Source organism: Hibiscus syriacus, unplaced genomic scaffold (genome assembly GCF_006381635.1).
Source record: "Hibiscus syriacus cultivar Baekdansim isolate YM2019G1 unplaced genomic scaffold, ASM638163v2 tig00111754_pilon, whole genome shotgun sequence".
NCBI lineage: Eukaryota > Viridiplantae > Streptophyta > Magnoliopsida > Malvales > Malvaceae > Hibiscus > Hibiscus syriacus.
Genome location: NW_024063169.1, coordinates 894,579 through 917,710, shown reverse-complemented (window position 1 = coordinate 917,710; position 23,132 = coordinate 894,579). Strand labels below are relative to the sequence as shown.

General features: G+C 34.7%; 3 protein-coding genes and 2 pseudogenes across 4 annotated transcripts in view; 3 read left to right on the top strand and 2 right to left on the bottom strand.

Annotated features, from left to right (window-relative positions):
• The window catches only part of LOC120169182 (probable disease resistance protein At1g58602), a 28,382-nt gene extending 26,893 nt beyond the window's left edge, over positions 1-1,489 (bottom strand). The window contains exon 1 of the mRNA XM_039177394.1: positions 1,379-1,489. Within this exon, the coding sequence (XP_039033325.1) occupies positions 1,379-1,489 (111 nt within the window). The remainder of the gene's footprint in view (positions 1-1,378) is intronic.
• Positions 1,074-21,857, top strand: LOC120169210 (ubiquitin-conjugating enzyme E2 36-like). Of its 2 annotated transcripts, XM_039177416.1 has the most exons (10): positions 1,074-1,093; positions 4,571-4,578; positions 19,188-19,266; positions 19,559-19,586; positions 19,722-19,808; positions 20,179-20,237; positions 20,826-20,867; positions 20,952-21,025; positions 21,381-21,478; positions 21,593-21,857. In XM_039177416.1, exons 3-10 carry the CDS (start codon positions 19,231-19,233, stop codon positions 21,628-21,630), a joined length of 462 nt encoding a protein of 153 aa, XP_039033347.1. In that variant the 5' UTR covers positions 1,074-1,093; positions 4,571-4,578; positions 19,188-19,230; the 3' UTR covers positions 21,631-21,857. The 2 variants fall into 2 exon arrangements, with proteins under 2 accessions (XP_039033347.1, XP_039033346.1); XM_039177415.1 differs by lacking the exons at positions 1,074-1,093; positions 4,571-4,578 and having other exon boundaries at positions 19,110-19,266.
• On the bottom strand, positions 2,341-2,684 carry LOC120169211 (annotated as a pseudogene).
• LOC120169209 lies at positions 5,451-9,179 on the top strand (annotated as a pseudogene).
• On the top strand, positions 11,086-14,316 carry LOC120169181 (leucine-rich repeat receptor-like serine/threonine-protein kinase BAM1). The gene is made up of 3 exons (XM_039177393.1): positions 11,086-12,187; positions 12,277-12,348; positions 13,121-14,316. The coding sequence occupies exons 1-3, from the start codon at positions 11,086-11,088 to the stop codon at positions 14,314-14,316; spliced, it is 2,370 nt and encodes a 789-aa protein (XP_039033324.1).
• Positions 21,858-23,132: the final 1,275 nt, after the last annotated feature.

Below are 23,132 nucleotides of genomic sequence, written 5' to 3'. Positions count from 1 at the left end.
ATGGTGAGTTTTGATATTTTGAGATAAATTTAACTTTAAAAAAATGTTATAAAATATTTGAATGGTATTTTTGCTTAAAAAATTATTTTGCAATTTTGGACAAATACCAAAAAAGTCACAATAGCAATGCGACGGAGCATAATAGATACACAAACGTCGAGATACTTTTGGCCTCAGTTGCTTGAGAGGAAGGTAACATTGAGATCAATTCGTGTTGGAGAGATCAAAGGTTGATATGAGGGAAGAAAAATAGAAACGACGACGAACCTAGTGATAAGAGAGAAAATTAGAACGAAAACGAGAAAGGTAGAATGATTTAAGAGACATCAGTAAAAAAAAACAATTAACATATAAAAATCAAATTTTAGGGTGAACACATGCTCATCCTCGACAACACTTGATTCCGTCGTTACAAGCATGGACTTTGGGGCCCTGATCCTCAAGGTTGGTATAAATTTTCTCTAGTTCTTTTGAAAATTAAAAAAATTATAAATAAGTACAATACTCTAAAATAATAACTCAATTCTAACCCTTCCTATATACAAGTAGGCTTTTGTCTCCAAACGGAAGTCAATTCGAACCTGAACAAATCTTATCAAGAATAAAAAGAGAAGTGTAACTTTTCAAAGCATACGAAGAAATTCCCTGCCAGTCTTTCAAGGGGAGATGCCTTTTCATTTGGATGGCCAATATTTAACTACTTTATGCTTAATATTTAAATAATTTTATTTATTTATTTATTAAATAATTTTAATAAAATGTATACACACCATACAAATAATATTACTTGAACAAAGATCTCCTAAGAAAAACAAATTACTACTTACCATTGGAATCACTTATTGAATTCATTTTAATGAATTATTATTTATCCAAGATCCAAACTTTCAAAATATATAAATATTTTATCACTTTCATGTCAAAATTGTTTATTAAACAATATAATAATTATAGTAATTTAAATTTTTAATAAAATATATATAATAAACAATTATATAAAATATAATATTATTATGATGCTTTATAAGATTCTCAAATCCAAAAATAACTTCTGAAATTTGATTTAACTGCCACTTTCAAAAGAACCTTTTTTATATAAAATAATAATAATCTGCCAATTTAATTTTGTCCATTCGAATATATATATATATATATATTGGAAAAAGAGAAATGACATGGACATGAGAGGAGGATAGGAGGCACAAGCCCTCCATTATAAAGATTCCTTTGGGACTTTTCTCCGTTTCTTTCATGCATATGTGGACCTTACATAACCAGTATGCACTATTTCAATATGCTTCCCCCATCTATAAATACATCTCCACCGGAACATACCAAATCCATTGCAAGCTAACCTCAACAACTACTAAAAACACACCCTTAAGCTTTCCCCGTTCAGAAACTTCCCAGATTCACCATGTCTGACAAGTGCGGCAACTGCGACTGCTCCGACAGCAGCCAGTGCACGTAAGTAATCCATTTCATCCATGATGCTGTTAGGGTTGTGTTGTTTGTGACCATGTCTTAATGAGTATTCAACATGTTGTGTTGTGTGTGTTATGTTGTTTCTTCATGTTCATTTTATGTCAAAGGTACCAAAACTAAGGGTCTTTCGTGCTTTATCTATGCCTACAGGAAGAAGGGAAACACCTTCGTCATTGAGACTGAGAAGAGGTATACTTTCAGTTTTCAAGAGCTCTGAATCTCTAACATTTGCAAATCTTACACAGAAACTTACATTTTCGATATAATATGGTAATTATAATATGTTGTGTCGCTTATTTGCAGCTACATCAACACTGTTGTGATGGATGCTCCAGCCGAGAACGATGGCAACTGCAAGTGCGGGGCTAACTGCAGCTGCACCAACTGCACATGTGGCCATTAAGCTAACATAGAGAAAATGTCATGGTTTATATCATGGCAAGATCTTAAAGAAAATAATAAATTTGGGTTGAATAATTTGTGTCTTCTGTTGTAGTTCGTGCTTGTTTCATTTCTGTCTGTCTGTGTTTCCTTATTTACTGTGATCTAATGGTCATGTCCATGGCCTTATCTGCTTAATGAAGTATTATTAGTATAAATCTCTCTCTCTCTCTCTCTCTAATAATCTTTCTTTGATAAAACTCAATTATTAAACAGCCTTTCAAGCTTTCAAAGATAGTAGCTTTATCAATCAAGGGTTAAGAGAATCAGACCAGACATAAAGATATAAACAAGACAAGAATCTGTTCTCCATTGTTATTCATCAAATATTAACCAGTATAAGTGGCAAACAAAAGTAGTGTCAGTTTCAAAAGATTCCACAAGGCCAAACAGCCTCACAAGATAGAAATGAATCCAAGTCCAACAGCTAAGAAACTGTATTTTTTCATTGTTTCCTAGATTTTTCAGATCATATCTTTGTAAATGTTTTTATTCTATAAACTTTGTGTCAATCTCAACCATTGAAGCCCTCTGCACGGAGGCATGAGCGATGAGCCTCTACCCATTTTGCACAAGCTTCTTCACCGTGCTCGATGATGCATTCATCTCTGAGCTTCTTTGTCTCAGGGCAAGCACAACAAATTTTCTTCTTTGGCTTTGGTTCTGCAGCTGGTGTTGCTTTTGCTGTTTCCTGATTTTGCTGCAAGCCAGGCGAAGCTAAGGCAGAACTATTTTGTGTAGGCAGGCAGTCCACCCATTTTTCCTGGCAAAGCTAAGCCAGTGAACATATCAGCAAAAACAGAATCAAATTTTCCGCCTTCAGGCGCAAGAAAAACGAAGGAATTTCATCATAAAGCCGAAGGAAATCAACATTGGACTTAAAAACAGGATTGTGAAATCAAATTTACACTGTATGATGTTCAATTAATAAATATTGTGAAAGCAAACGCACGCCTAACAAAACAATATGATGTTCCAGGAATAATTACTTTCAGCAGAAAATGATGTTGATGGTTGGTTTGCATTGCAGCATTCAACTAGACAGCATGAATCAAATCATCGGCTCTCCAAATACCACCCAACGGAAGTTCAATCCAAGTCATGTTGCACTTTGATGCCTCAACACACTTACGGTAGAGTATCGACCGCCTTGGAGATGTGCTGCCATAAAATCTAACTTTGGGATGCTTCAAAGTAGCAGAAGCGAATATGGTATTTGCTAATACACTTGTTTCCCCCACTGCTGGAACAGAGAAAGAAGTGCACCCGATAAACAACACCCGGTTATTCAAATCATTTTCATAAACCCAATCCATCTTTGAAAAATCAAGCTTAAGGAGTTCCAAAGATGAGCTATCAGAAAACAGTTACAGATCTGCACCAGACACAATTGATTTTAGCATAGAGCAAACTACTTTGTGAGAGTGGACAATGATCAACCAGAATAGTCCACCCTTTAAGTTCAAGATGGCTGTAAAAGAGGTTGCTTCTTGGAAAGCTAAACCTGCAGTTTCGGAAATAATAATAATAATAATAAATCGAAATTTGGGGAAGTTAAATCAATCACTCGAACAAAACTCACACATTGTGTTAGGAGCTTTGGATTAGAGGTATGAATGGTGGACCGGCATCGAAGCGAACCACCGATTAAGGCTCGTTGAGTATTGAAATTGCCCTACCCATGAAACAACTATAAATTAAGAACAAAGAATACCCAACTTTATTTGTTGGGTTGTTAGCCCATTACATCGTTTCAGTCCAAATATAACAAATTCCCAGGGTTTTTGCCCATTAGGCCAGGCGGTATATTTAATTGGCCCACTAGGCCACCCTAATTTTTATTTTGCAATCTATGACAAACGCAACAATGCAAGGCAAACTAGTCCTGTCGACGTGATGAGTTTTTCTGAAAATAGTTTTAAATGGTTTCAGGTAAGTGGATCCCATGTGGACCAATATTATAATATATTTGTATGAACTCGTCACGTCAATGAAAAGTTATTTTTAAACTAAGTAATTAATTTTAAAATTATAATAAATTTTTAAAAATAAAACTCGTCACGTCAACGTGACGAGTTTCGTTGAATTTCTTTTAAAAAATAATTTTAAAAATAATTTATTACAAAATAATAATAAAAGTTTTTTAAACTAATACAATCCCTAACAAAATTACTTATATTTTCATAAATATTGACTACGTCGAGGAGTGGTCGAATGATAATGGTGTGGGGATCGTCGATTTCATCTTGGTCGTCCGCCTTGATCGTCTTCATCTTCGTTTGCTTCTTCAACAAGAGGTGTACTGAACATCATTCCACTTTAAGATTCACCTTTGAAATACGATGATGGAATACTTAAGGTATTTGACGCCAACATTACAGTCATTGACTCGAATTGGCCACCGAAATCAGTACATTGTTGACCATATATATTATGATCTCATTTACTCGCATGTTCTATCGAAGATGCTTGAGCGTTTTGCATTACATCCCACGAACCTCCAACACAATTCGACTAACTCTCCATTGAAGCATGATATGGATGATAAAAACCATAACTGGTATGAGATGCAAAATATTCAATAGAAGCAGAAGAAGAAAATGCCCATAATGATATTTCTTGCCCTTTGCGTATTTCGCCTTCATTTCTTCCCATTATTCCCTTTCTTTTCGTGTTGTTAAATATGATTTCTTATTTGCTTCATAATTTGGGAGGTATGGAGAAATGTCGAAATCAAGATTAGTAGCTATAGCTCGAAATGCATAGGGGCATATAGATGTAGCTTATTTCATTATTGAATGTTACATCATGCTTCCTTGGCCAATTCTCTTGATGCTTCCCACGCATATTAATTCTATGGAGCACGTCCATATCATATATTTGTATAAGAATTGGTTGATGGGACGCAAACTAGCGCAACACTCTATCTACGGCGTGCATCTCAACAATCACAAAATGAAGCAAAGGCATTACGGCACACCACAACTTCGAGCCTTCAAAAAAATACCGATGGTTGTAAGTGATAAATCTCCTCGTCACAATAAATAATCCAACAAAATTGTAAACAGTAATTAAATTATAAAAGTTACTATAAATTATAAATAAATGAAAATTCAAGTAGTTTATTAAAATAATATTTATTGCATGTTGACCGACAATATCGATCCTTATTCGTATATCAATTTTATTTACACCCGACAACTTGGTCTTGAAAATTTTATGTTGTCATCTAAATCATATAATAAATAAAAAATTTAGAAATAAGGATAAAACTAAAATTAAAAATTTACTAAAAATAAAGTTAAAAAAAATACATTCCAGCTAGAGAAAACTCAACCGGGGCTACTGTAATTAGTGTAAAAAACAAGAATCGATACCACGCCCAAGACTGTAGCAAGACTAGGCAACCCGTTACATCGACTTTTTGACCCCTTTTTAACAATTGCAACTTTGCAAAGTTCCTGCTATAAAAATATCAAAATCGGCAAGCCCCAACTAGTGTTACAACACTCAATAAAATTGAATGAGGTGATGTTAGCTTGAGGCAGTGGTTAGATAAACCAGAAAGATCTGTTGATGTCTTTGAGTGTTTGCACATATTTAGGAAAATAGTTGAGATTGTAAATATAGCACATTCTCAAGGGATTGTTCTCCATAATGGTCGACCTTCGTGCTTCGTCATGTCATCGTTTAATCATGTTTCCTTCATCGAATCTGCATCTTCTTCGGATTCGGGATCTGATTCTGTTGAGGATGCATTAAATAGCCAAAATATGAAGCTTAAGGGTTCATCCTCTACATTTCCCCTTGACATGCATCAGCAACGTAGGCTGATGAATGAAGATGTGCAAACTCCAACAAATGCTTTATCTGAAGCTAGTTGCATGCAGTCAGGCTCAGTATGTTCGAGGAATGCACGTTTAAAGGAGTGCGAAAATAAAATCTTGGACTGTCAAAATTCTGAACAAGTAGAAGAGAAAAAGCAACCGTTTCCCATGGAACAGATATTGCTTATGGAGACCAGTTGGTACACTAGTCCTGTAGAGGTTGCTGGATCTCCCTGTACCTGTGCTTCCGACATCTATAGGTTGGGAATTCTCCTTTTTGAGGTTCGTTTCGAGAATGCTCGATACTATCATCGTTTTTTCAACTTTTGAAATAGTTTGGTGTTGTTAACTTAACATTTGTGTTATTAGTTAATGCTTGATTAAACTCCAAGATGTCTACTTTTTTTAATTAATTACTGTTCCTTCATTGAGTTGAATATTAAAACCATTTCGTTGTATCACTTTAAACTTTTTTGTTTCTGTATCTGCAGTTATTTTGCCCCTTCAGCTAAAGAGAAGAGAAGAATGGAACTATGTATAGTTTACGGCATCGAGTTCTTCCTCCACAGTTGCTACTGAAATGGCCGAAGGAAGCTTTGTTTTGTTTGTGGTTATTGCATCCCGAGCCAAGTAGTCGTCCAAAAATGGGGTAATCTCTCGGTTTTAAATCTTATGGTCTGGCATTAAAGGCACATGTTAGAAACACACATTGTATAGGTGTAGCTGTGTAGGTGTACTTGTAACCGGTAATGCGATAAAGCCTTGCACATTTTCTCGGTTTTTCTGATGAATAATGGTGTGTTTCATAATGGTGAAAGTAAATATCATCCACTACCTGAAATCACTTTTATGTCACCATTGCTGTTCAATATATAGTCGTAGTGTGATCTATTTGCATCATTGGCGCATAAAGAAATTATTTCGGTTTGGAGTTCCAACTTTTGTTTATAATAGTTTCAATGTATTAGTATTTTTTTTGCTTAACAGTGAGTTGTTACAAAGTGAGTTTCTTAATGAAACGAGTGATGATCTGGAATAACGTGAAGCGGCAATCGTGCTCCGGGAGAGAATAGATGAGCAAGAGTTACTGATGGAATTTCTTTTGATGATACAACGAAGGAAACAGGAAGTCGCCGATTGGTTGCAAGTTACTATTTCTTTTCTATGTTCCGACATTGCAGAAGTTACGAAGCAGCAAACAATCTTGAAGAAAAAGAGTAGCTCATATGCTGAACCAGGGAAAGATGACAATTCTACATCGAATCTTCCCTCGATAAATATTGTCAATACCGATGATTCTTCTAGCTTGGGGTCTAGAAAACGATTTAGACCTTACTTAAGGTTCAAAATGTTGAAGAATGTGGCGATAATCTAGAAACTCGTCAAAAGTCTGATACACACGCTGATATTCAAGAAAGTTTTCTTCTGAAAAGTTCTCGGTTGATGAAAAACTTTAAGAAATTCGAGTCAGCATATTTTTTAACAAGGTGCAGACCAGTGAAGCAATCTGGGAAGCCTTTGAGTAGACAAACATCATTGAATAGTGATGGCCGAGGAACTATTGTTATGACTGAAAGAAGTTCTGTCAACAATTTAACATCGAAAGAGATCTATACCGAGAGCTTGAAAAGTGGATGGATAAATCCATTCCTTGAGGGTTTGTGCAAGTACCTGTCTTACAGCAAGTTAAAAGTCAAGGCAAATTTGAAACAAGGAGATCTATTAAATTCTTCCAATCTGGTATGCTCACTTGGGTTCGATCGTGATGCAGAATTTTTTTCTACAGCTGGTGTAAATAAGAAGATTAAAGTCTTTGAATGTGATGCGATCATAAATCAAAATCGTGACATCCACTATCCCGTGGTTGAAATGGCCAGTCGGTCGAAGCTAAGCAGTATATGTTGGAATAGTTATATCAAAAGCCAGATTGCATCGAGTAACTTTGAAGGAGTGGTGCAGGTAGTTAAAGCCTTCATTTAGCATTCTTTGGTCTGTCGTCTTTTTCTGTATTCTAAATCCATGTCTTGATCATTTCAGGTGTGGGATGTTACAAGAAGTCAAGTGCTCACTGAAATGATAGAGCATGAGAAACGTGTATGGTCCATCGACTTTTCATCAGCAGATCCAACAGTTTTGGCTAGCGGAAGTGACGACGGCTCTGTAAAGCTATGGAGTATCAACCAGGCAATTCTACTTTTGCATTTGATGGATGTCAGCTTTGAAAATAAACGTACTACAATAATCTAATTTTTTTATGTGTATATTTTTTTTCTCGATGTATGATAAGTTTTTTCTCTTACCTGGGCTGCTACTGCAGGGAACAAGTATTTGTACCATCAAAACGAAGGCCAATGTCTGCTGTGTCCAGTTTCCTGTTGACTCTGCCGTTCTCTTGCATTTGGATCGGCAGATTACAGAATCTATTATTACGATCTTCGAACCTCTAGGGTTCCTCTCTGCACTCTAGTTGGACACAACAAAACTGTGAGTTACATCAAATTTGTCGATGCAAATACTCTTGTGTCTTCTTCCACGTATAACACGTTGAAGCTTTGGGGTTTGTCGATGTGCAATTCTATGGTTATCGATGCTCCCCTTCAATCCTTTACTGGCCACATGAATGTAAAAGTATATTAACTCATCCATCATATTGAGCTTTTAATGCTTCTTACATTACAATGTCGAATTTTGTTTCGACTTGAATGGTACGCTAAGTGCATTTGTTTTCTTATAGGTAATAGTAGGATTCACCATAGCTGCGTATGTTGCAATGAATATAAAAATTCTGAAAAATTTATTCGGTTTGCCCGAGTTTGGTTTTATCCTCATGAACAATGACTCTTCTCGGCATAACTTGTCATGGAAAATTATTCCCACTGGTTGATGTACTTCATATTGTTCGTGCATATTCTCCTTGTTGCAGAACTTCGTGGGCCTGTCGGTATCCGATGGCTACATTGCTACTGGCTCAGAAACTAATGAGGTATAATAGCTGAAGACGTTAAAAGCTTATTTTGAATATTACATGGAGTCTGTAGAATGTTTCGCTTTATTTTTTTTGTCAGATGAGGCATTGATTCGAACTCACTGTAAACTGTATCGTATAGGTATTCATATACCATAAGGCTTTCCCGATGCCAGCATTGTCTTTCAAGTTCAACAACATGGATCCGCTTTCCGGAGATGAAACAGATGATGCCGCACAGTTTATCTCTTCAGTTTGTTGGCGTGGCCAGTCCCCTGCCTTAGTTGCTGCAAATTCTACCGGGAATATCAAAATTCTGGAGATGGTTTAGTTTGGTCTCGTCTCGGAATCATCCATGGTCGAAGCAAAGACCAACAAAATCCATGCTCCATGCCGGCACGAAACATCGAATAAAGATGAGTATCAGACATTGGAGAGTATTAAAGAGTATAGCATTTGAGAGGGAAAAAAACATTTTTGGCTGTAGATGATAACAGATGCAATATATGTAGAAAAATTCAAAAGAAAAAACAAAGGACAAATCAATCCTCTTGTATATTTTGTAATGCTTATAGTTCATAATCATTTTTAGCAAGGATTTTTTATTTTCTGATCCATTACAGTCTGCCATTTCTTGATGAAGCTATTTATAAATACTCCTATCTTAGTCACGAGGACGATGACCCGAACATGAACCGAAATTCCTTAAACCAAATCCAAAGCTATTCAAATAAAAGCTCAAAACAATATAAGATTCAATAGGTCAAATTATCAGTGTTCTTATTGAAGTTCTATTCGATACAAATGTTTCAGCTGTTGTATGCCTCATTAATGGGACTTCTCCATTAGACCTATCTACATTGATCTTGACCATTATTAGCTTTCATAACCAACCTAGTTACAATTTGGTTAAGCCTTTGAGCTCCTGGACCTGGTCTGATCATGTTTGAGTCCCCAACTTCCGTACATGTCGGTTTGCCGGAACACCAATCACCTGGATTGAAGCTTCTGTTTTCCCTGCCAAGCAAATCCGTATCAATCTTGTCCAAGACAGGATCATCGTGTATGAATTTCCGTGCAAATGGCGCATTACGTCTAATAATCTTATCCGTGTCGTTAATGTTAAGGATGTGCGGGTGTTGTTTTGGGGGAGTATCCCACGAAATATAATGCATATCGTGGTTGACAACCGTCTTTGCAAACTCCGGAACATTGCATACGACCGTCTGAAAGTAGCCTTCAGGGGAGGATACAGTTTGTGTAGTACATGAGAAGTATTCTTGGTAGATTATCCCAACCCCAAACACAGAATTCTACGAATGAACGAGACAGAACCATCCATGCCGAACCTGCCATCGAGGAAGGTGTTTTAAAATGTACACGCGGTTTTCAGACAAAAAGGAGATTTTTCTTTTAAGAACAAGGATCGATCCATCTGCATGGTAAGTCGATGCAAATATGTTTCCAATATGTTTCAGCATGGGTAGCTTGATGATCCTAATCTGTAGCTAACTTAACTCAAACACACCCCATAGCTTCAAATATTCTAGATTGAAAAAAGAAGGTTAAGTAAACACTTATATATCTCAATTTCAGATCTAGTATCATGCTGATGTTACATTCATCAATCTTCTCTAAGACCTTGGGCAGGGTTTCAAATAGCAGCTGAATAGCGGTGTCGCGGCCATTATATCGCGGTTGCAGCGGTGTCCGAAACCGCTATCGCGGAAAATAACGGTGTGAAGCGGGATCACACCAATAGCGGCATATCGCAGCCGCAATTTAACGGATAGCGGCCAATAGCGGCAATAGTAGACCGCTATTCTGCTATTATTCCGTTACTTTATTTTTTTTAAAAAAAAACATGTTTTTTCATTAAAAAAATCAGGTCATTCGAAAAAATTCACGATCGTAATATCCGCAATGACCGCAATAGTATCTGTTATATCCGCAACCGTGATAAACGCGACTGAAAACGTGACCGCGAACGCTATTTAAAACCCTGACCATGGCATAGAGCAGGAAAGAGTGCTGTTGAGAGTTTCTTCCAATATGAAGATTCAAGCTTTTACCAGGTGCAACAATATGTAGAAGTATTTAACAATGAAGGTTTATTGACCAAATAAACATTGAACTAATAATGGATTGCCTTTGGAAAATTTCGTTAAAGTTTTCCTAAACTACACTTTTTGTTTCTTTATAATGGAATTAAAGTCACTTTGGATTTAAAAAACTTAAATTTTTTTTGTTGGAAGACCTGGAATATCTATTTCTACTTCTATAATAACAATGACTAGCTTGCAATAATTTCATTTCATCTACTTTTCTTTCCCTCTCAATTCCATTCAAGGAGTAGAAAGAAGAACAATGAGATTCCTCCTCCTCCTCCTCCTTATCCTCCACCTTTCCCACTCCTCCGCCGCAGGAGCCATCTCTGAGCATCGTGCGCTCATGGCTGTTAAATCCTACATTACCGACGACCCTCGATCTTACCTCTCCAACTGGAATGCAACTACTCCGCTTTGCTCATTCACCGGTGTAACGTGCGATTACACTGGTCGTCATGTGACCTCCATCGACCTAACCAACTTCACCTTGTCGGGAACTCTTTCCCCATCATTTGCCCACCTCCGTTTCCTCCAAAACCTCTCCGTCGCAGCCAACCAGCTTTCCGGTCCAATTCCAAAGGAACTCTCTGCCCTCTCCGATCTCCGTTACCACAACCTTTCCAACAATGTTTTCAACGGTTCCTTTCCTACCCAGCTTTCCCAGCTGAAAAACCTCCAAGTCCTTGATTTATACAACAATAACATGACTGGGGAATTACCGGTTTCAGTCACGGAGCTTCCCAATCTGCGACACTTGGATTTGGCAGGGAACTATTTCACTGGTCACATCCCGTCAAGTTATGGCCTCTGGGAGCATCTCGAATATTTGGCCGTTTCGGGCAACGAACTTGGCGGGAAAATCCCACCTGAAATCGGCAACCTAACCAAGTTACAGCAATTGTATATTGGTTATTACAATACTTTTGAAGGTGGTTTGCCACGGGAGATTGGAAACTTGTCGGAACTTGTTATTTTCGATGCCGCTAATTTCACGTTAACCGGCGTAATACCACCAGAGATAGGGAAGCTGCAGAAGCTCGACACGTTGTTTCTCTACTATAATTTACTGTCCGGCTACCTAGCTGCGGAGCTGGGAACCTTAAAAAGCTTGAAATACATGGATTTATCGGACAATATACTTACAGGTGAGATTCCGGAGAGTTTCGCTGAGCTTAGAAACTTGACTCTGCTCCAACTTTTTAGAAACAACCTTCAGGGACAGATTCCTGAGATTATTGGTGAGTGGCCCGAGTTGGAGGTATTACAGTTATGGGAAAACAAATTCACTGGAAGCATTCCTCAGAAGTTGGGCAGTAACAAAAAGCTTCAGATGTTTGGTCTTTCATGGAATCAGCTAACCGGTAAACAGAAGTTACTCGTTTCTTTCTTTTTCTTTTAAATGTAAAAGATAAATGAAACATTTGCCTATAATGGTAAGTATATGTTTCAGGTACAATTCCTCCCGTTGTTGGAAACCTGACATCCCTCACACACATTCTTCTTTCCCATAACAAATTGACAGGTACAATTCCATCTCCCTGTCTTCTCATTTTTATTATTACATTTATGTAGTTCTTTAGATAGATTAGAGTTAGATTTGACCATTGACTTAACGGAAGTGGTAATGTGACATGGTATAATAACAATTTTAGTCCTCAAAACTTACACATTCTATCAAATTTGTCTTAATTCGAAAAAATTCAAAAAGAAAATTCACTTTTTAAAAATCTTTCAATTTGGTCGAACATAAAATCCCAAAATTCATCGTCGTCATCTCTCCACACCCTTCATCGACTTCTTACAATGTGATGGTGAGAAAATGGTTAGGAGAGTGACTATGTGAGAAAAAGAGACATTCACAAAATAAGTCCCAAAACTTTGACGTTTTAAAAGTTGACCTAAATTATTAATAAATTAATAAATTATTTCAAATTCAAATGAGTACCAAATTGATAAGATTTTTAAATATTGAGGATTTTTTAGAACCATCTTAAATTATGATCAATTTGATAGAATGTGGAAGTTTGGTGAACTAAAACTATAATTATACCAATGCCATGTCACTAGATCCGTTAAGTCATCGGTCAAATTTAACGAGTGACCAAAACTGAAAAAGAAATTTAACGTTAGGTATATATATATATATTTTTTTTAAAAATAGTTGGATGATTAATACATAAACACAATAATAGGTTGTTGACTAAATAGGTAATTTATCTTATATTTATTTAATTTTTCTTTTAAAGAATCTCCAAACTCTTAATTCTAAACTCTATTCCAATATTTTTTTCTAGGGAAAATCCCTGCCTCAGTATGCAATTTGAGTTCCCTCAATGTTCTCGACTTTATGAAGAATAGATTAAGTGGAACAATTCCATATTGCATTGGAAACTTGAGTTCTTCTCTTTCACACATTGATCTGCAGGATAATAATATTCATGGTAAATTACCAGAAAATTTTGTTAAACATTGCAAGTTGCAAAGTTTTCGGATCAACAACAATCATGTAGAAGGGTTACTGCCCCGATCTTTGGGTAATTGCAAAGATTTGCACCTTCTTGACGTTGGGAAAAACAAGTTACATGACACTTTCCCATTTTGGTTAGGAAATTTGGATCAACTACAAGTTCTCATCTTGAGGTCGAACAGATTCTATGGACAAGTGAATAGCTCGGATATTGCAGTTTCCTTCACTCATTTGCACGCCATTGATCTTTCTCATAATAACTTCAGTGGTTACTTACCTACCAATTTTTTTGAAAATTTGCATGCTATTAAAGAAGGGGATGGAAAGAAAGTTGAACCAGAGTACATGAAAGATGAATTGGCTGACGGAAGAGTGTATTATGTGCAAGGTTTATCTTTTACAATAAAAGGGTTCGAAATAGAGTTTCAAGAACTACTGACCAGCTGGATGGTAATTGACTTTTCCAACAATCAATTCTTGGGAGAAATTCCTAAAACACTTGGTGAGCTTCATTCTCTCATTGTCCTAAACCTCTCTCACAATTGTTTGAAGGGTTCTATCCCATCATCATTTGGTGATTTGTCAAAGCTTGAATCATTAGATCTCTCATCAAACAAGCTCCGAGGAAAGATTCCAATGGAGTTGAATAATCTTGGATTCTTGGAGGTGTTAAACCTTTCTCATAATTATCTGGTGGGACCTATTCCTCAAGGCAAACAATTTGATACTTTCACCAATGATTCCTACACAGGAAACTTGGGCTTATGGGGGTTGCCATTATCAAAAGGTCGTGATAATGATGAGAAAACTCCAGCAAAATTTGATAGAGATGATGACGATGATGATGCTGATGAATTGAATTGGAAATTTTCTATACTGATGGGGTATGGATGTGGGTTGGTGCTGGGACTGAGCATGGGATACATTGTATTCACAACAGGAAAACCATGGTGGTTCATTCGGAGCTACGTGAGAGTTCAACAAAGATTTGCAAAATGGTATAGAACTAAACTCCTTCGCTGATTCCTTTGCAGAAAAATAAAGGCCTTGGACAGAGCATATTAAACTTCATTTCTCGGTGGTTGGTATTGTTTTCTGCCCGGGTGCTTTGTTGTATGTTGTGTTGTTCGTATTATGTTTTACAGGGTCTTCTCTCATGACAGCAGCGTCCGCTTGTGTGTTTATAGCTTGTAATATTTTTTATAAAATTAAAATAAACTCAAGGAAAAAAATATTACTAAAAGATTTTTAAAGATTAAAATATAAATATATAGAAATAATAATTTTAATTATGTTAAATAAAAATGATTTATTTTAATATTTATATATCAAATTAAAATAACTTATATTGTATCTTCCTCGTCAAGAAAAAAAATTATTACTATTAAATGTTAAATGATAAAACAGAAACATATAAAAACAGTAATTTTAATTATATTAAATAAAAGGTTTTTATCTTAATACTTCTTTATATAAAATTAAAATAACTTGTATTGTATCTTTCACGTCAAGAAAAAATTATTGGTAACAAATTTTTAAATAATACAACAGAAATATATATAAATAATAATTATAGTTATATTAAATAAAATGTATTTCGGGAATATTTAGGGTAGTTAGCAATCCATCTAATAAAAAGTTTATATGTATTCAATCATTTCAACTGATATGTATTCGATATTTTTTTCTCAAATTCCTTATAACTCAATAGTTTCAACTAAATATAAAATAATTAAGACTATGAAACACTAAATAAATCAAATTCGATATATATCACGTCAAATATTTTTTAAAGTATCATCACCAAGTTCTTAACAATTTCAATTCTTACATAATATTTGAAATATTTTTGATCAATTGAAAATTACTCCTCTATAATTGAAAACTCGTTGAAATGAAACTCTTTTTGTTTGTCTTCAATATTCTTAGCAAAATCTGCAATAATAAATTCATTCAAATATTTACAAGTCAAACCATAGCTTATATATCACTTGTTAGAAATTTAGAAACAAAAAAAGCTAGATTAACCTAAAATAAAACATGCACAAGAGATATGATTTGATGTAGTTGGCCTTACCTACCTCTTCGAATAAGAGAAACAATAATTTATTATAAATGTTAACCTCATGAATAGTATAAATATATCATATCTCATATATCCAGTGTATCACAAAACATTCTTTCAGCATTCCTACAAAACTCATCTTTGCAAAATAAATCTTACAAATTGCATAGATAAAAAAAATACATCTCTTCAAACTAATTTTCTATCATAATTTTATAAATTTAAACATACCTTCTATTTATAGAAAAACAAACTTAGTACATTAAGAAACTTTTACCTACTATAATTATAATAAAAATTAATTTAATTATTAATTAAAAATAACAATGTTATTGCAACCTTAATTTTAAGGACTGGTGCTTGAATTTGTGCCTAATGGAAGCCTCGAGAAATAGTTATATTCTCGCAACTATTTTCTTGATATATTGCAAAGGTTGAACATAATGATCGATACATTATCTATGGATGTGTATTTTTGGATATCATATATCTGAAAATTTGGATTACTAAAAATATGATTCGTATTTGATCCGAAAAAAATTAATATTTAAAATTTTTTATCGGATAGTCAAAAATTTAAATCCGAAAATAAACTTTAACTTAACAAAAAAAAATAAATTTAAATTTATTGTATTTTATATATTATTATTATTATTATTATGTATTTATACATTTTTGTAGCTAATTAATAATGTTAAATTTTTTCTCTGTTAATATTAAGACCAAGAAGCTAAAAAATGCAGTGGATAAAATCTCCACTGCCTTAACACAATCTAACTCAATCTTTATGAATCCTAGGTTCCATGCATGGCTTAAAGAATCAGGAATAGCCCACATTTCTGCCATAAGAACCGAGCAGATAACTAGGCTACGAGCGAACCCAATAATCCATTTACCTTGGTCGTCTCTCAAAACTCCACCCGCCGCTGCCATCTTCAAAGGTCCTCCTACAGCTCCATCAGAGTTAACTTTAACCCAACTCGTGGCAGGCCTGCACCACCGATCAGTAGCTCGAACAATACCTTTTAACTTCGACCCACTTCGCTTGATAGTATTTCATTCTTGAGTCTAACAGAATGCACCAGAAAATCTTCATGTTCGATGAAATTCTCGTGAAAAAGCATATTACACCTACGTTTCCAGAGTTTCCAACAAATGATAGCAAACAAAATATTCCAATTACTTCCACTGATCGAGAACGCACCTTGGCTCTTCACATTTATATGTAACCAGTCAACATAGGGCATGGACAAGAAGAGTTTGATTTTATCTTCACCGATCAGTATACGGCAAACACCCAAAGCAAACGGGCATCTTGACATCTTCGTAAGACGTTATTCATGTCTTCATCTTCAACTTGGCACAAGGAGCATCTAGCAGAAGCAGCATTATGGCGACAGTGCCTCTCCTTGTTTGTCATCAACCGTCCATGATGACAAGTATGATGCGGCCAAAATTGTTCCATCAGCAAAAAGAACCAAATCATCCGCAAAGAAAAGATGGGATATCCCTGGACCATTTCTCGAGAGATAAATTTGCTTCCACGATCCCGTTTCAACACGACGATTCATGGAGTGAGACAACCTCTCCATGCAAAGCACAAAAATATTGGGCAAAATGGGATCTCCCTAACGAATACCCCTTGACAGTGTGAAGCTGCCCGATTCATTACCATTCCAGAGGACCTGAGTAGAGACAGAAGTTACACATAACATAATCCATCTAATTAATTTATTTGGTAATCCCACTTCCACCAGAGTTTCCTCAATAAAGTCCCACTCAAGCTTGTCGTACGCTTGTTCAAGGTCAACCTTGATTGTCATCCATGTTTTGTTACCCATTTTGCCATGCATGGAGTGAATCACTTCTTGGGAAAGAATGATATTGTCAACTATATTTTTCCCAGAGTCGAAACTAGTTTGATGTTGGGAGATTCAATCCGGCAAAAGAGACTTCAATCTATTAGCTAAAATTTTAGTGATAATTTTGTAGGGAACAGTGCATAAACTAATGGGTCTAAACTGCGAGATCCTCTCAGGCACTTCCACTTTTGGGATTACCACCAAGAGAGTTTTATTTGCCAATTCCAGTAAAGAACCAGTCTCAAAGAAATCATTCACAAAATGAAAGACATTTCCACCCAAGGTGCTCTAATTCTTCTGAAAGAACCTCGCATGATAGCCATCCATACTTGGTGCTCTTAAAGGATCCATCATGAATAAAGTTTGTCGCACCTCTTCAATGGTCACAGGGCGCGTTAACAAGCTCAAACAGTTTGCATCAATCTGTTGAAAACCACCCAAGCAATCCATTCCTACGTTACGACGAGGTTCAGAGGAAAAAAGGTTGCGGAAAAAATTAATCGCATGGCATTGAAGGATAGCTTGGTCTTCACACCATTCCCCATCATCCAATTTAAGCATCCGGACATTATTACGACGCCTCTTGTTTAACGTTGAAGCATGAAAGAAACTCGTATTACGATCCCCGTTCGTTATCCACTTGCATCTAGACTTTTGGTGCCATAAATTTTCTTCATGTTCAAGAACCGTGTTAAGATCTTTTTTGAGGTTCTCATATAGATCCAAGTGGAATTGAGACTTGGAATCTTCCAAGGCCATTTCAATTCCGCGAATTCTTGCTAGCAACAAAGTCTTGCGTTTCCCGATTTGACCAAATACTTCAGAATTCCTACGACGGCTTCTTTCTTGAAATCCCACCAAATTATCGAGCAGAGGAGCAGGGATAGACCATGTCTATATTGTTTTGAGCAAGGAATGCTAATTCAATCTGCAAGGCATTACGGCAAGACTCGAAGGCTAGGGCCTCAGTCTTTCAAGCGAGGTGAGGGTGGGCTGTTTATTATTATTGGGCCTGGGTAAATTTTTTTAAAAGACCAAATTTTTTTTGGATTTTCAGATAATCTAAAACTAAATTTTAGTTAATTTGTATCCAATCTGATTATCTTATTTTTTAGATATACGATATGAACCATCTGAAATTAAAAAATGGATCGTATATTCAAATTTTCGGATCAAATCAATGGATCAACGGATCGAATCAATCGAATTAGATTTTTTTTTCACACCCCTAATATCATCTACAGTCATCACTATAGTCAGATAGTTCGGTATTATAATAGATTTAAATCTCTTGAAAATTTTAAATTTTGATATATTTTTTTATATTTTTTATTAATAATATATTTTTATCTTTAATTTATTTTATAAATTTATCCCTTAATATAAAATCTTGCATACGTATTACTGACAAATAATTTTTAAACAACTCAGTCTCTCACCGTCTTATTATTTCACAATAAAGAGTGTTCCTTTCATGCTGCTGCTATTGGTATTGTTGGTTTCATCGTAGTTCGCTGTAGTTAGTGGTCGACCCCTTCCGTTATCGGCGACCATAGAAAACAATGATCAGTGTCGGATGCAAGGCTTGTCAAGGATGAACACGTAGAATCTGACTTTTTTATATTAATTATTCATCTTATTATTGACATCTATTCTGAAATTCAAATTTTTTTACATTAATTGTTAATCTTTCGTGATAAGAATAATGGCGTTTGACAACACATTGATAGTTTTGTTATTCTTCGATAATATTAATGATTGTTTTGTTCTTTTTAAAATTTTAGTAGATAAAAGAAAATTTTCCTCATGCTTAGATGATTATTTATGTAGTTTACCCTTTAAATATAACCCTCGTAATAATGCATTCATGCATTGCATACAGCAAGTTATGAGGGATCTGTCATCTTTCCTCTGCTTTTATTCTCGATTTTCTCTCTCCATTTCCTGATCCTCAAAACCCTAATTTATTTTTTGCCCTTTCCCTTTTGATTCATCCATTGAAGCTTGCCAATGGCCAATAGTAATCTCCCTCGAAGAATCATCAAGGTTAGTCTTTCGTTCTTTCTTCGATCCTTCTTGTTTTCTCCGATTTGTTTGTTTCCCGAGAACCCTCAAGAAAATCTTTGTTCTTTGACTTTATTATTATTAATATCATTTTGCTCTTCTACAGTTAGTTTTTGTAACGGGAGTTTTTAAAGGGCTTTGATATATTAAAGTCCTTCGCTAATTATTTAAGATCGTTTTCTGAGATCGAGGAAATGATTTCCGTTTTTGTGTGTGAGAATTTTGTTTATTTTTCGTACTTTAATTTGGGTTTCTTCATCTTTGATTTAAATAGGAAACTCAGCGTCTCCTCAGTGAACCTGGTAATTACTCTGTTTTTTTTCTTTTCCGTCTGGTTTTTATCTTTTTTTTTATTAGAGATTATTGTTGACTTTTAATTAGTAAGTTGAATTTTTTTAATAAGAGAGGGTTTTCTTAGTTTCTTTTTATTATGATAGCTCCTGGAATTAGTGCTTCTCCTTCTGAGGATAATATGCGATATTTCAATGTGATGATCCTAGGTCCCACACAATCTCCATACGAAGGTAATTGATTTTTCCTTCTAATTGTTGGAAATATTTTTGCTTTTGAGTTAGAATTGTAAAATTTTACAGTTGATTGAAACCATAAAGATGGGCACAAATGCCTGATTATCTCTCATTAAAATGACATCTGATAAAATGGTTTTCCAGTGTTTGTTTTGCTTTTTTCCCCAATTTTTTAAAGGGTAAATTGATCTGATGTTTTATGTCTTCAAACTTATGTCAAGTGAGCATTTTTTTTTTCCAGTCTTATATGGTGCTTGGTCTGGTTATTAAATGTTGTTTTTATTTTTTATTTTAATTTTTTTGCAGTATGTAATTAATTTTGCACTTGTGTATAGGATTTGACGCCTTTTCTTGTTTGAGATTTTAGGAGGGGTTTTCAAGTTGGAATTATTTTTGCCCGAAGAATATCCCATGGCTGCTCCCAAGGTACTCGACTTTGAATCATTCTTAAAACTAGCATGACTTCGTATCTGCATCTGTTGCTGGCCGATTGCTGACCCTTGGATGTACAGTATTGCTTTGCTTCATCTGAAAAAAAATGTTACTTATAGGGGTCACAATTCACAGTATGATTTTAGAATGTTGTAGTTTGCATCGTTATAGAGAAATCTGGTTTTTACTTGGTGACTCCTTGGGCTTGTTAACTCTTGCCCTATCTTCATATGTTGAAATGTTTGTTGATCGGTGTTGTAGTAAACCTGCATTATTTTTTGTTGATACATGGTAAAATGCTTTTGAATGCTCTCTCTTCCTCTCGCAATATCCTTTTATCTATATTTATTTATATATGGTAGGCACTTCATTTATTTCCTTCAATTTGCAACTTACTATTTGGTTCTGTTGCACTAGTGAATCTCGAGTGTAGTATATTCATAGATTTGCCACTTGACAGTGGTTGGAATTCAGCATCAATTTATTGTTCTCTATTCTCGGAAGCTTTTTGATGTCCATTGATGACATCCTTTTTTTATATATTTTGTATTTTTGCCCACCTTAACCAATTTGGTGTAACAGGTTCGATTTCTTACAAAGATATATCATCCTAACATTGATAAGGTTGGCATATGTTACTTCTTTTGTCCTTATTATATGGTGTGAAAGATGTAACTTTTTGGCTCTAAGGGTTAAACATTCTTGCAGCTTGGGAGAATATGCCTTGATATTCTCAAAGACAAATGGAGTCCCGCTCTCCAGATCCGAACCGTACTTCTGAGGTATTATAAATCTCCATAATATGTATTTCTATCGCGGTAAACCAATGTAGGTTACATGGTCTTGAATACATCAACCCTGCTGAAAATTCTTTATAACATAATATTTTCATGTTGCCATTTTTTTCTTTTGGAAGGTATTACAAGTAAAATTGAAATTGAATAAATCTTTCCCACACTGCCTATTCTTGTAGTTTCCCCCCTTCCCCCTGGAAGACTTATCAGCCATTTCTAACACAAATTTATTGCTAAATTAGAAACGGTTCCGTTTGTGTCTGCTTTGGAGACATTATTATCTTTATTTATTGCATTAAACCGAGTGTTAGAATGCTAAACTGACATGATATCATTACTTCAGCATTCAAGCACTTTTGAGTGCTCCAAATCCCGATGATCCACTCTCTGAAAATATTGCGAAGCACTGGAAAACAAATGAGGTTGAAGCCGTTGAGACAGGTAAAATTTGTAGTTGCAATCTTAGGTCATCGGAGTTGCCAAATTCTTCTAAAATCGATGATGATATGGATTCTGATCAACTGTTTCTGATCAAACTTCTGTGACCCTTTGCAGCAAAGGAATGGACTCGTTTATATGCAAGTGGTGCATGACGACTGCCGATCATTTGCTCTCATAGAATAGCAATTTATGCAATGTAAGCTATTCAATGCCAATTTCATATGGAAATTTGGACGAATGATGTTTGAAAGAGTTTGATGCCTGTTAAAAATCATAATCCGGTTGGAAGCAGTCTCTGAACTTGTATTATAAATACACATTGTTATCTAAAACTCCCAAATGAAGAACTAAGGGATTATTTACTAATATGGTTATTTCAGATTCCTGGTTTGACATATTTGGATATGGATTTGAGTATATTTTTTCAAATATATGAACTTTATTTTTAAAAAATATGAATATATTTATGTTGAATGCATATTCATATATTCATATATTCATATTTGATGTTCATTTTTTCCAAAAATATGAATATATTTATGTTGATGTCAAATTGTTGGTTCAATTGAGAAATGGGTTATTATTCATAAGCATTGATGTTTTAAAAAACCTTAAATTTTAATTTTTAACCATAAAATCTTATATTTTAACTCTTAAATAGAACACACATCTACGTTAGAAATGCGCTTGGGGAAAATCCCATTACGAATACATAAATAATTTTCCATGAGATAATTTCCACGATTCGATAAGGAAAAAAATGTTTAACATACCTCTTGATGTTAGGATTTACTATTTTTTTAATTTTTTTTTTAATTTTTTTGTTTAATTGTCGATACCATCCATCTTAATGTTAGTTGTCGACCATTAACAATTATTAGTTCTTTTGTTTTTTTCCATATTGTGTTCTTTGTTTTCTTTTTTTTCTTGAGTTTTCTTTTTCAATTTTAAATAAGAATTTTTATCCATGTGACAAGTTTTTTTCTCTAATCTTGTGACACGTTCCTGATGACTTTTGGTACGTGTTTTTTACATTCTTTTGTGGTGTTTTGGTGTTCGTAAAAAGATTTTCACGATCTTTTTTTTATTGGTTTGTCGATGGTTATGTATAGCTAGATACCTCTTTGATAAAAGGTTGTTTGTCGATATAGTTACAATTGTGTAGTGAAGCAACTTGGAAAATAGTTTGGTTCGCTCATCACTCATTTATCACTTCGTAAAGCGTTTCGATCAACAGAGACAATGAATTTTTATAAATGTTATTAAGTTCTTTTGATGTTGATGTCGTTCTCAAAGGAAAATTCCGTTTTTCTTCGTATCTTTAGATTTAATTTTGTTTTTATATGAGTTTTTTTATGACTATTATCTCCATTTTCTTTTATGCTTGAGTGCATTTTCCAATTCTTCCATCGTTTTTATTAATGAAATCAAGTTCCAATTGTTCTAATTTTTTTAAAAATAAATATAATAATTTACTTTTAGATGATTTAATATAGATCATATTATGTGATGTTTGAAAAATATAAATACCAAATATATAGAAACTCAAATATTACATTTACAAAAATGAATGATTCAAGTGGAAAATTGTTTCAAAAATATATTTGGTAGCACATTTGTCAAAGGTTACAAGTTCAGGTACCATATAATATAT